Source organism: Parambassis ranga, chromosome 15 (genome assembly GCF_900634625.1).
Source record: "Parambassis ranga chromosome 15, fParRan2.1, whole genome shotgun sequence".
NCBI lineage: Eukaryota > Metazoa > Chordata > Actinopteri > Ambassidae > Parambassis > Parambassis ranga.
The window spans coordinates 7,570,032-7,584,930 of NC_041035.1; the positions used below are offsets into that span (position 1 = coordinate 7,570,032).

The 14,899-nt window shown below is 39.8% G+C and overlaps 1 protein-coding gene across 3 annotated transcripts in view; it reads right to left on the reverse strand.

The window, feature by feature from the left end:
• LOC114447310 (cGMP-dependent protein kinase 1) overlaps positions 1–14,899 on the reverse strand; it is a 70,240-nt gene that overhangs the window by 37,138 nt on the left and 18,203 nt on the right. For all 3 annotated transcript variants that reach the window (XM_028423506.1, XM_028423505.1, XM_028423508.1), the window contains exon 3: positions 7,745–7,858. In XM_028423506.1, the coding sequence (XP_028279307.1) occupies positions 7,745–7,858 (114 nt within the window). The remainder of the gene's footprint in view (positions 1–7,744; positions 7,859–14,899) is intronic.

The following is a 14,899-nucleotide window of genomic DNA, read 5'->3' on the forward strand; positions in this document are numbered from 1 at the left end:
GTGTTCTTTATCAGTCTTTCGTTTCCCTGTTCTTGGTTTCACCCTTATTTGTGGTCAATACCCTGTGATTGGAAAAGACACAGGAGCACAACAGCTGGTGCCTCTGTGTTCCTGGTTAAAAGTGCACTCACTTTTTTTTTTATTCTAAGGGCTCTTATCATCAACTCCTCACAGCCTGGCTCTGCTGATGATGATGGTGTTTAGGTGCACACACTGCCACTCTTTTTTTTTAATGTAAGTTGTTTCTCCTGAAAGCTGAAATGTTTTTGAATTAGTATCGTCATAAGCATCTACACACGATTCCATCTATAATTACACATACTAGGAACTACATCTCAGTGCAGGGCAGCATGTACCCTCTTCAGCAAATGTGGCTCATCTCTGTCGCTTTCCAGTTTCAAATAGTGTGAAATCATTTCCCCTGCACCAGCAGTATATTAAATTACTAATTATATAAATTATTATTTTTACGACTAGCCAAAGTCTGTCATCTGCTACATATAAAATATTAAAGAGACAACACAGTACAAATAAATGACACTTAAGTCTATGTGCGGGTGAAGCTTTTCTCTGTTTTAGTCATTCGGTTAAGTAGTGTTTTTTACACACTGTGTGCCCTTTTGTCTTTGTCAGCATAAAATAGACTGTAAGCATGAGTCTGTGAGTAGGGCTATGTCTTTTATAGTGCTGAGTGTTGCTGTTCGTTGTTAGTACTTTTTATCAGGGACATTGATCATTGAACGAGTCTCAAGCACAAATAAAAGGAAATAGTGTTAATGGTGGTGTGACCAATATGTCAAATCTTTATAATTCTCCTCAGCTACTTACATATATCTGTGGCATAGCACAACAAAGTCATTTTACAGGTAACTGGAATAGGGATGTCCCCCCAGTTGGCAGAGACCTGATGTTCAAGAAGGGATCACAAACGACTGCCTGTGTAGTTTGTTCTGCTAGAAAACCTCCAGCTGACTAAACAGAAGAGAGCAGCACTTACAGTATATCTGGCTTATAAACAGATAATCTGGCTTACATCACTGTTAACTGTTGCGAATTTGCAAATTATTGTAAGACGGTTTCCCATGTAGGCATACAAAATGTCTCCCTAGTAGACTTCCCATGGCTGTGTTTTATTATTTTGTTTGTTATATAGGAAATTGCATATTTGAAGTGTAAATTGAAAGAACTCGCTGTGGTTACTCAAAAAGCAGACACATAAGCAATGCCTTTTGTTAGGAGGGTGCTTCGACATCCTGCAGTCGCTTGATTTTAATCAGCCGAGCAAGCAGCAGGTGTTTGGTATTCTGTGCCAGAATCTAACTTACCAGGTCGAGGAAAGGCTGAGCATGAACAGAAGTGTTTTGCATTCCATACATTTAAGAAGGAAAATGGAAGGAACAATGACATCAGAAACACACACACACAGTGGACACAAGAGTAAGAGAAACAGAGACTAAAAGGGCACACTGACAGTCATACAATTTACATGTTTTATTAATCAAACAAGTCCCCAGCAAAGAAGTTCCCATCCTCAGCCTTCCGCACTAGTCGTAATATTTAACTTCTGCACAAAGTCAGACCTGTAACTTATTCCCCATCTGCCAAAACACAATTTTCTCACTGCAGACAGGGTGATTCTTGAGACTGTGCAGACGTGGTCTACTACACACACACACCGTCACACTCACACACATTCACATGCACATTTTCCTCTGACTGATTAGACAGACAACTGTTGGCTCACTCCCTGCGGAAGGAAGGCTTGTTATACAGCTAAACTATCACTCTCTTCCACTCAGAAGAGTCTAGAGCAGTTTATTTTTTATTCTGTGATGTCTGTTTTTAATACTGGATGTATGAAATGTAGTCTTCTAATATCTGTTGTGTTTCCTCCACGAGTGTGTACATTACAAAGCCAAGATTTGAAGTGCCTTCAGGAAGCTCCGAGCATTAAGGTGAATTGTCAGGAGATGCATGACATCACAAAGTCACACAAATCCATTTTGCTAGGCGTTCAGCTATATTGCGGGTTTTACCTAATCAATACCACGTGAGGAAGAACTGGCAGGGTTAATCACACCCCAGCTACTCTCTTTGGGCAGTTGTCTTTATCTTTACACGTAAAGGTGTGTTGCATTTACTAGGTGAGCCCCAAACCCAATAATAAAAGTTACTGGTGTATGGTGCACACATACAGGTTTATTTCCCAAGCTTTGGCTTTTTTCCCCAAGCCATAGCTTGGGAAAAATTGAAAATCCCTTCCATTTTAATAATAAAGTGTTTTATGTTTTCATTTTTATTTCAAGTCTGCACTAGTGAGAAAAGGGAACCAGCATCAAAGTCAAATAAAAGATCAATAAAAGAAAGTAACAGTCAATTTGAGATGAATGTCCAGTTTGATAAGTAGACATTTATGTCTGAGGTACCCACACAGCTCTGTCTGAGTGCTTTTTATCACCACTCTGTTTATACACTCTGGGTATGTAACAGTATTTAAAGCTCATAATTAAATACAGTGGATAAAGTGATATAAAGTGTTTTTTACTTTAAATTTGCACTCTTGTGTTCCATTTCCAGGTTATTTATTTTGACTTCACAGCATGTCATAAATGGTTTCCTCCTGAGCTACATCTGAGACTGTCTATTATAGCCGGTGATTGGTGATTGTTGTATTGATACCCTCAAGATCAGTGTTTGTAATCTTTCTCCTGTGTCTATGTTTGTCCAAAGTACAGTGTGTAGATATATGTTCTTGGTAAATGAAAGAGGTACTACACAGTCTGTACAAGTACCCTCTGGCCACTGCAGACTATTCCCTGGGATACATTTGGCACTTGCAGAGAATGAAAGAAAAACAAATGACACACATCCGAGTCCTGATTCTTGCCCTGTCTATAACAGTTGCAAAGGGGTTTATAGATCTGTTAATGCTGTTCACCCTTTTGTGCATGAATGGAGTGATATCTGAGTTGAAACAAATAACACTATAATCCACCTGCCATGCAACAGCTGCCTCTTTGTATCCCAAGCCTTTTATTTCAAATCCATTTCAATATAACCATTTTCTTATAAATCCACATTTTTCCCATATTCTGCTCACCCACACTCATATGTACAATATATGGAAGTGTAAAAGAAAAAAATGGCCATCCCATGTTTCATACTGATCATCATGCTGCAGCTAAGGGCTTGTCCAACCTGACTGCAACTCAAATTTCTATTTCCGTGTGTGTGTGTGTGTGTGAGAGAGAAAGAGAAAGAGAGAACATGAGTAATACATTCTGACAGATGTGCATTTGTGCATGTGGATCTGCTGCTGGCTAGTGACCACCAGCAGGCTTGGTGGTTAGTATGGCTTGCACGCTGCCCATCGCCTCACCTGGATCCCCTTTTCAATGCTCTGTGCTCTGTGGTACTTCACAAAATGAGTTATGACATTGTTATCATTCACATATTATTCATGACCCCAGTCATTCATGTGCATTAGATATGATCCTAAACGGCTGACGTTCTGCAATGACGTCTGAGACGGCATTTTCCACCGCTATCATTAAGATGGAACACGCAGATAATCAGTCTCACTTATTATGTTAGTAGTGACTGACAGTGACCTCACTCTTACAGAGATGACTGGTCCAAAATAATGCAAGGATTCCCGAAAGTCATTTAGAGTCACAATGACTGAACAAAGGCCTTTGTGTGTGTGTGTGAGAGATGTTATGGTATCATATTTGCTTTAAGCATAATAATTTAAGTTTTTTTGTGTGTCATTCGCTAACAATAAATTAAGGGTTTACATTCGCCTGCCAGTTAAGACAGTATCTCATCTCACTCTGCAAAGTGAAAAGCTTTAGGTACTGGCTTTACAGAACCAAAATACATGTCTGTACCAAGCCCTTGGGGTAAACGTTTGGAAAATATTAAGTGCAAAAATAACTGAATACAAGTCTCAGTTGCAACCTTTCACCATGAACTTTATTTTTTTAAACAAACTTTTGTTGCTTAAAAAATTCAATAGAAAGGCATAAATATACATATATTATATGATTTCAAAAAAATGTGGTGCAGTCAAATAAGTGGTGGCTGCACGTTGCTGGATAATATCCTGTTAGGCTGTCCGTCTTCAAGAAACACTTGACATTTTGACACTACCAGAGAATATTTTTTGGGCAGGCCACTGTCCCTCTCTCTTGTCGGCAGACGAAAAAAAAAAAATACCAATTTTGTCCAGCTTCCCTTGAGGTTCCTTCCTCATTTTGCTGTCACTGCTGTCCTGTATTTATCACCTCTCTATTTTGTCTCTCACTCCTACCTTCTCCTTCCTTCTCTCTTCAGCCAGCATCTTTCCAGCTGTTGTCAAGTGAAAATGATGTGATATGGATTTGATTGTGAGGCGACTTTTTTTGTCAAGCCCAGGCTTGGACAATTTTTTTTTGTTTTCTTTTTTTCAGGCTGCATTTAAAATATTACCTCATTTGCCAAGATGGCAGAGCCAACCTCTAATGTGGCATAGCTTCATAGTTGAGTGTCTGTATCCTTAAACTAAACATAATATTATTGATTAGTGGAGCTTGTTGGAGGATACTGCACAGCCTGAGAGTAAGTGCTACTACTTTACAGGATCCATTTCTTTTGCAGGCTAGGCCTCATGCATGAAATCACCTAAGGGATGAAAGGGGGATTGATAGAAATATCCTCCTCAGTCCCTCCAGGATTAGCAATCATGCAAATTAGAAATAATTAATACCAAGTCAGTCAGTCCTTGTATTACATGGGCTTTAGTGCATTTCCGTCAATCCCTGCAAAACTTTAACAAAGCACTTTGCAAAGTGATTCAATATACAGCTATTTTTTTAAAATTGACACATTAATTTTGTATTAATATGGCTCTAGCAGTGATTTAGCATATTTTTTCAATGGATCACAGACACTGCTCATTCCAATACTGTATAGTTTCTTTCCAGATGGTCAGTGGTTCCATTAATGTTGTTTGAGCAGCCAGAGGAGATTTAAAACTCACTATGTAATAGATAATCTATCACAATGAACATGTGTTTGAAAATCTCTGCAGCTTGCCCTGGGAATGCTATGTATTAATTTAATGTAAATGCAATTTAAAAAGTAAATGGGCTTTGTCAAGTGTAACAAATGTTCAGCAAGTTGAACCATTTCTTCCCTATTTTACTCCCACTGATAACGGATACGACAGTAATCAAAGTTCACTGGAACATAACACAATTATCCATTCATTCACACGCACTATATTGTTTGTTTAGATCTATTATCTCTAGGTGTAAACAGCTGTTTTGGAGCACTGCTATTTGCCTTATCTATGTTGCATTTACTCAATATTTGAGGCCATGGGAAAAAAATGATGTGAACATATTTTTTCAGCATGGAAATATATAAATTATGTAACATAAATCTGTACACGTGTACCCTTATTTACTGCATCCACCTACACAAGTATGATAGGAGCTGCAGCTGTCACACTGCTATAATTGTTGTTATAGCTCAGGTGAAAATAGTTCATGACCAAGCTGCTTGACAACATATCAGTAGTATATTTACAGTTTAGAGTGAACAACTCTGGGTCAATTGCTGTTTTTTTTATTTTATTTATTTATACATTTATTTGGTAATGCAGCCAGTTGAAAATTGACTCCAGCCCCTCTCTAAAATATGGTTAGAACTTATTCAAATCCTGCAAAGAATAGGACAAGGCAAGTTTTATTCTTTGTTAGCCACTTAAAATCAGAAAGAAAATTGCATTGGCTAGTTCTAACCTCTATTAAGAGTAGACGCTGCAATGCATTATGGTCATTCAAAGTAGGGTATAACTTTTGGACTACATTTTGTCCTTCTATAGTGGATGATAATTACAGTTCAGAATTTATCACAGCTCCATCTTGAATGGCTTCACCATATATCGGACTGCATTGTGTGCATGTGATTGTTCTGATTGCAGCTATTGTCGTCAGACTCTGAAAGCAATGTCATGAATGAACACCTTTCACTAAATTAATCAGTGCATATAATGGCTCCTAATTGTTTCTGTGAGTTTTCTTAATAGGATTGTAGTAATGCTTTTATTATCACAGCTGGCAATAATGACATTATGCTGCGAGTTACCTTTGCAGTTGAGGGATGCCGTGTGACGAGTTCCCCCGGGGAACCATTACCAGGTTCATCATCTGAATTCTGCCAAGATGTAATTACTCATGTATGACTTAGGAAACCATGAATGTAAATGAAAATTACATCATCCTATGGTTCTCCATGCGCAACTAAAAACTGGTTGAGTGGAATCTGAACTCCCATGCATGCTAGATTTCCTTCGGAGGCTGTCACCTTTAAAAGCCAATGTGGGGCCTGAATTCCTCACTACATTTATGTGTAGCGACATACCTTGAAACAAAGACAGCCATCCTCTGAGACAGTGCCAATGACCCTGTTAGGCTGTAAACACACTTCATGTAGACAATGACATCATTCGTTCCATGCACGAGTTTTATTAAGCAGGGCTGACGTACGGATCTAAAGACCGCGGCAGGAAGTACGGGCCGGTAAGCTGATGGTAGGGAAAATAATATACAAAAGAAAAGACAGACACTCTGTCGCCAGTGGGAAGGAGAATATTTTATCCCATAAGAGTTGGCTCATCTCCCTGTGGGCAATTGTTGCCATAGCAACAGGAGCTAGGAGTTCCATCGGGTCGACTGGATAGTGGTGGGGGATCATGGGACATGAAAGGGGTCAGCACAGGCCATGCAACCTTGCAGCCATCGTCGTCAACCCTGGTTTCCTCCACTTGTCAACTTACCCTACACCTCTGAGCTCGAGGGAACCCCTGCCCTTCATGCATTCAATCTTGCCTGGGTCATACATAGATTTTTGGTTTTAAACCCAAGCAGAAAAACACCAACTCGATAAATGGATACAATCATTTACGAGGTCAAGAGTGATCATATTGAATTGTGATGCTCTTCATTGCCAACTGGAGCACTTACTCAGACACTGACCTACTTTCATTTATTTTAATTTGAACTGCTTGCACACATGAAGACCCACCAGGCCCTCTATCACCTCTTCTCACCTTTTGTCTATTTATTCTTAAACCCAAACACACATTTCAAGTCATTTTCCGCTTCACCTAAACACACATTTTTCATCTTGACACACAATCTTACAACACACTAGTTCTCAAATGTGTGTAGTCCACCATCTGTCCCGTCCTTTCTCAGTCTCCTCTCCTCACTCTATTAGGCTGACTATTCAAATTGCCAGTCTGATCGACCACCTACTCACCCACTGTGAATCTTTCATAGCTGGAGTTTTGACACATGAGGGAGCAGAGGCAGTAGACCTTGACTTTCAGCTCATGGTGGGGGTCTCGCAAGACACTTAACCGGAGTGTTGTGAAAACACAGACTGGTGATGGGTTGTGTTTCATCATGAATTAGGAACAATGCTATCTCTGCACTCCATGCACACACTCATACAGTATAATGATGGTGTGATCCCTCTCTCTGTGTCAACATAGCACTAATAGCTTACCAGCAGAAAGAGCCCTAATCCTCTACACAGGCTGCAGATTCTGTGTGTGCGTGTGTGTGTGCTTGTTTGTGTGTTAGTGTGAGTTTATGTGAATAGTGGACATTTTCTGTCACCTGGGCAACATCTGGACATTAAAGACAGACTGGTGAGCGCTGGTGTGTGTTTGCAGGTGTCTGTGAATACTCACTTTTGACAGTGGCAGTCCTGGTGCAGTTGTAGAGAATAGCCAGCTCTCCAAACACCTTTCCTGGCCCCATGGTGCAGAGCTTCAGGCTCTCCTTTGTCACCTCCACCTTGCCGTCTGAAACATGCACAGAAATGCAGGTGAGCCATTAATTGTAATGCTATTCAAATTGCATATTTGTTTTCAGGCCTGATTGCCAGCTGTGTTAGTCTAGTGATACATTTAATGTGTGCAGCAAACAGAGGTACAGTGATGAGAGGGAGTGGATGAGGTGTTTCATTTTGGTGGCATCCTGCCAGAGTGCTCTTGACTCACATGGCTAAAAATGAAATTATTAGCAGTGCAGAGTCTCCAAACACTACTGACCTATCAAGGCCTGTGCATGGAAGAATACTTAAAGCAAAACACTACATAACTCACAATGCCCTGAGGACTATTAAATCAATTCAATGTATGTGAAAATATGTTAACAAGACTGAGGCCGCACGAAGAACATTGTATTTTTACAGGATTTATGGATTCGCACTAAATAAAAAAGTACTTCTTTACCTACCATTACTGCCATTTCACCTCATTCTTTTTCTTTAATCTGTTATATTTCCAGAAACCCACACACAAAGACAATCCATTAAAGCTGCTGCAGAGATGCATGTTAACCTCTCTGCAAACCTACATGTATAAAGTCTGTGTGATGTAAATTTTGCTACTGGTGGGTGAATGCAAAGTTAGTGTTATAAGGTTTATGTGAGTCAAAGTCTGTGCATGTATAACGGTGTATGGCCAGGAGCACCCACACATAAATGAATAAAATAAAGTCTGCTGCTGGTGTGTGGACGTAGAAACTATAACCTAAGCTAAAGGGTATCAACGCTAACCACAGATTTTAGAGGCGCCAGCACTCCAAAGAGTTTAGACATACATTCCTACTTAGTAGTGGCACAAATGATCTTCCAGCAGAGCATAGGAAATTACATTTCTCTGATACTAATTTAACACTGCTGCCCTCCTTTATCCACATTTACACCGATGAATGGAGGTTCACTCAAGTTTGAAATTAATGTTGAATTAATTTTAGTTTCTGATTTCCTTTCTGTTTCCTTACAGTTTTGTTTGCTAATTATGACATCGCTTCCTTTTAGTTTGCATTGTAAACATTTACTTGTATCCATGCCTCGTTAGCATCCATTAAAAACATTTATTTTACACAGTGTTTTGTAATTTAAGGTTGGTTCAGCTGTGACATGAAAGACATCTGTTTATCTCTACAAAAGAAATAATTGTTCATAATAAACCCAGACTAGACTGAATGATTGTTGGCACCTTAAGCTTAAGCTGAAATTGAGCTTTAAAATGATGTTTCAACAAACCTTGTTGGTACCGTATACATGCTAAGTCATTTTTTGCAAAGTCTTGCTGTGTACTACAAGCACAAAAGAACTATTCACACAGATGTGTCTAGACAGCACCTGTGTACATTCACCTATGTGCAGCCCTGAGAAGCATAACTGCAGCTTAAATCAAGTAAATCTATATTTTTCTTTCACACTGTAAGAGGCTCTTTGCCCCTGTGGTTGAGGGGTTGGCTGCCACCACAGTGTTTAGACAAGCCTCATCAAGGATGTATGCTTTCCTGGAATCTCAGCATTCCAGGGGGAACATAGCTCTGATTCACAGAGCAAAAGCCCAAAGAAAACAGCTCGAGTCTGCTCTAGGCAAATACTGTATGAGAGTAGAAGACTCATTCAACTGTTTGGCATATTATCTCGTTAGAGGGCCACGATCCCATTTGACAAAAACCCTTTAGAAAAACACCTTATTATAGTTCTCATTTGTCCCTCTTTGTAGTACTTTCTGCCTAACTGAAACTATTGTACACACTTTTGTCATATCCAACAATACATCATCCATAATGCTTAGCATGAAACTATATACAGAGAGAGAATCCTTAAAGTGTGTCATCACTGCTTCCCTGCTGTTTTCACTGTCCCTGTTTAACAAACCTTTTTTTCTGTCTTAGCTCTCATGTGACACTTAGATCCTGACTGATGTTTCTCCAAAGCCACATTTAGGTTTTATAGCCTAGTAAGCTGTAGTATTCATAAGAGGATTCTTAAAGGTTGAAAAACGTCTGCACATGTCTCTTTCACCACTTACATTTTAAACTTGTGCAGTAACGTCTGAATCTGATAAAGTCTGTAAGACCAAATGCTCAATTAAATACAGTGCCTTTTTTATATATATAATGGCCGCTCACAGTTTGCAGCTTTTTTGAAAATATCCCACATTCAAACTACCAGGAACAAAGCCAGAGAGAAAGCCAAAACCTGCATTTTATTACATGGCCACTTGAGGCTGGCTCCAACAGCGAGTCTCTCCGTGTTAAAATTTCACTGCAGAAATTAAATTATTTACATCCTTGTTTGGAAAAAAATTGCTTTGGTCTTTCCATTTATGACATCTAAACAGGTTGTGGAATTTGATATAACTCGCTGCACTCAATAAGATGGAAACTGAGCTCCAAAACTGATCCTCTGAAAACTTGTGGTTGACATCAGAGGTTCGCTCCATCTTTATGTACCGTCCATGCCAGCAATAAACTGAAGGTCTACTGTGTTTCTTCAAACAGTGCGCTGCCCTTTATAAAGCACTCCTGTTCTAAAAGAGCCAACGGCACTTCTATTTTAAGAAATATGATAATTGAAAACTGTAGTGAACATGCTGTCTGTTATAAAATCTTGCTGGAGATGTGCTGTATTGTCAGATGCAACTTTGCTTGTATTGAACCTACCGATTGCTGCTGTATTTGAGGAAATACAGAGATGGAGCCACTGAGTATGAGGACATACTGTTGTTAATCTTAACAGAACATGACAATGTCTCATTTAAAAACTGTTCTTAATTGGGTGCAACGTCAGATGGTTGAAAAGGAAATTGAACAACAGATTCCTCTTAATAGTGCTGTTTGGTTGACACTCTTGAAAACACAATTTAAAACATTCAGTTGAAATAATGATGCCCTGAATTCTTGTCTCAACAATGACAAGCACATTCAGTCTTTTGATTCTCAATCCTCACAAGAAAAGAGAAGTCCTTATTGCTCCTATTTTTTTTCTTCCCTCCAAAGCAGCTGATGTTTATTGCTTTTTTAAAAAAAGATCACTCCCTGTACGCTGGCAGGATTTCTCACAAGAAAAGGCAAACTCTGCTTAACAAGAACAGTCAATCACTTCATGAACTGTGCATATATCTAGTGTTAGTGTAGCCTCGCAAAGCCTGTAAGGACTATAATTATAGTGCTGAGGATTTACATCTGGAGGAAAGCCAATGCATTTCAATTGAGTCTGAGGAAAATGTGCCTGACTAATCGGTAAACTGTGCTGAGATTATGATGTAGCTTATCCACTTATCAAAACTCCTAAGCCATTATTTAAAAACTGTTTTCCACATTGAAGACAGCACTGTTTTCTTGCCTCTGTCCTATCATGTGTGTGGGGGGGGAGTTGAACGGTGTATCATCAGCTGTGTTTCCTATTTGAAGTGCCTGTTGAACCTAGCCACATCACAATAAGCAAGTTGGAACCTGTTGGCTGTTTCTGAGAGGTTTTGATCCAGCAGCCGCAGAGCAGTCAAAGACTTTAGAGGCCAGAAACTCTGTGGATACAAAACATGCCTGTATCGATGCAGGTAATTGGTGCTCCAGAAGAAAGGATGCAAGACACAGAACTTCATTACAAGCAATGACGGGGCAGGCAGTGGTTTTGTGGATGGGTTCATGTGAGGACAAAGACAGGCACACATCAGCTAGCAGAGACTTCCCACCTCACCATGGACAAAGCTAATTTCCTGTGGAGAGCCGTGTAATTAATTCCTGAGAAAGGTGAGTAGTGGAGTGTGGTGCTTGTGTTGGACAGCCTACGGAAAGTAATTTAGTTATTCTTTTTCAGAATTCCGCAAATAATCTATTTTGAGAAGCTGTTATTCAGAAGTTCACATGCATGCCTCCAGACATGCGCACGCTGTTCTGCTCATTTCCTGTTTTAGTATCAAGAGCTGATTTGTTACACTGCTTTATTACAGTATGTCCAAATTCCAGCTCTCATTCGCAAGTGCTATTCAAACCGTATTCAAATAACACTGCACGCAAATACACTCTGTCATTATGCAGCCAACACATTTTGACAGCAAAGTACATTACACTGACATCCAATGGGCCATTTAACAGCGGAACATTTTGCTGTCTGACAGTAAATTAAGTGTGATAAGAAAATGTATGACATGTGTATAATGTTAACTTCTATTGGAGACTTCACTGTCAATATATCACAGCATGTCTTCTTCACCCCTGAGGCTGTGTAGCTGTGTTAATGGCTGATCATTTGAATGCACACGGTAACTTGCTTCACATAGCAGGGCATCAGGACAGACCTCGGAGCACACTTCCCTTTGGCTCAAGATCAGACGTGATTCTGGCTGCATGCCAAATTAAAAGGATGTCATCTTTTGGACTGACTTTCTCATTTCGCTGCTGAAGACTTAGATTAAAAATGCACGTGAATATTCTGCTAAGCTTCTAACAGGAGGGATTTAAAGTCCTTAACAAGGATGTTGGACCTAAGGAGCAATCATTTATACTAGGACAGATGTCTGTCTGTGGATGCAGATAAATGTACGTCTGACGGAAACATGTTGCACCTCTGGAACGGTTTGAAAGTCTGTGTCTTAGTTTCAACAGGTCCTCACACATAAATGCCAGATTGTTAGATTGACTATCACAGACTTCAGAATGATGTAATTCTTGTCTCTGATGGAAGTGCGTAACCACGTGAACGTCACTACTAGTTGGGTATGTTTATGCAATGATCATGGTTTGAGTTTAAATTAAAACCATTTTACAAGGCAAATTTCTTCCATTCGCAAATAGCCTGTCCGCTACATGAACTACAGTCATAGGAGGGAGGTGCTGAATACACAAACACTGGGTGTAGCGAAACATGTTTTTTTTCCCCTTTCCTTCGCATGAGCTGTTAGTTTCCATATGGAGTCATTCACAACGTTGGACTGTGTCTATAAATAATGTTGAGTTTCAGCGGTCAGGCGCAGAATAGTGTTTGTGTTGTCACTCCCCTCTCCCATTGATGGTTTTTATGTTTTCAAAGAGCACAAAGTGGACATGAAGAAACAGGATGTGGGGGAGTTAAAATCCCATAGAGGATAACATATAACCACCATCCCATCCTGGTGTTCTTGTTCTTCCGGCACTGCTCAGGGATCTGATTACCCAATGCTATCCATTAGATACTACATCGAGCAGAGCACTATTTTATCTAAAATGAGGTGATTACTACTGAAGGTAGGGTGGTGTAAGGTACAGGTTGACACATCTTCAGGTCAGCAGTGATATGTTTGTGAGAAAAACACTCACGTTCTGCCAGGTCTTTTAAATGGATCATTGGAGGAAAAGCCACAAAGAAATGAGGCTAAAGCTGAAAGCTCCTGTGGATGTGGGATGTATTCAACAGGGCTAGAGGACTAGATGCGGTTTATCAATTGCAGTTCACTGAAAAGCCTGAACCGGCGGGTTTTGATAGTACATCAGCTCGTGGCAGTTATTTGTGTTGTCACCTTTTTTTTTCTTTTGAAAAGAATACAATGTGACCTCTAGGGGGGACAAGACACATTTCAGCGGAAAAAAATATAACTGCAGCTGTTATGAAAAATGAGACGAATGATTCAACCCAGTGAGAGGAGACATCTGAAAATGCAAAATAAATAGATCTCAAGATGAAAGCAGTGCTTCACTTCACATTCACATGAGAATACCCAAAGGCCTGGAAGTCAAAACTTTTCTGTGTCAGGCTAAATGATAGTGAACCTCATGAAAATTACCAAATTAAAAAAGCTAACTGTTACAGCAGTTCTGGTAAGTTATATATTAGTTTTTCCTCTTCAAAATAATCCCTAGAGTTTAAGATAATACAGATGTAAACTGAAGCCAGCAGCAAAAAAGTGCACTGATATATTATTAATCAGAATGGATTGCTCACTTGTTTTAAGTTCAGAGCACCCTGGCACTGAAAATAACATAAGTGCTGTTTTTTTTAGAGATACCTGTATATTACTGCAGGCTGAAAGAACACTATCTGGCACAATGATGCATGGCTGCCAAAACAAGGATGGAGGATTGAAAGGGGGGGGGTCGTCTTTGAGTTGCTGAATGCAAATACTCTGACAGCAGGTTGTTTTAACATTGTGCCTGTCACTCACTGTCATGTACAAGCTGTATTTTGCATGATCATCAGCAGGTTGCAAGTTAGAGACAGTATAGCATAGCAAGTGATGGTGTCACCTGTTGGTTTTCACTATAGTGGCACCTACATGCAGTTCAACCCACACACAGGACTCCTTGTTCCCATTGCTAGTATTACCTGTTGTTTTCTGATGCTTCTGGTTTTTGGTGTTATTTTAACTGTGGAAAGCAACATGGTGGCCAGTGTTTTATGTTTGAGAATCTAAGGTAGCAGACTGAGCATTATAGAGCTGCAATTGAACTGAGTGTTCAGACCTGGATCTTTAAATACTTTTGTAACATAACTTCGTTCAAGATTTAAAATTAGGTTTCAAAGGTTTTAGTTTCAACGAACCTGCATCATATGGTCTGGGATGCTGACACTATCCACCTGCTCTACTCCCATAAATGTGTACCTAAAAAGCAGATTATAGGTTAAGATATTATTAAGACAATTAACAGCTATTTTAGCCAGCTAAAATCGCCTCCATTGTTGTCCTGAATGGAGGCAAGCTGTGCAGTAAACTAAAAAATAACGGTTCAACCATCATTAACTGAGACAGCTGCAAATTGCAGATTCACAAGAGTGCTGACTGCCCTCTCTATCCTTGCCGCTGCAACCAACTGTCATGTTTACATAAAAAGCCTGCCCTGAATCCTTCAGCCCTGTTCTACAGAAGTCTGCGTCGTCTCAAAATTATCCTTGCTGAATGTTATCAGCTGTCTGGCAGCAAACTTGTGCAACAGTCTCCATCTGCAGCTTTGAGAATCTCACCGTTAGAAGGTGGAGGAAAGAGACAGCAGTTCCTGAATTCCACTAATGCTGTAGTTGTAAGAACTGGTATGGAACATCCAGGAGGCTTTGGAAATGG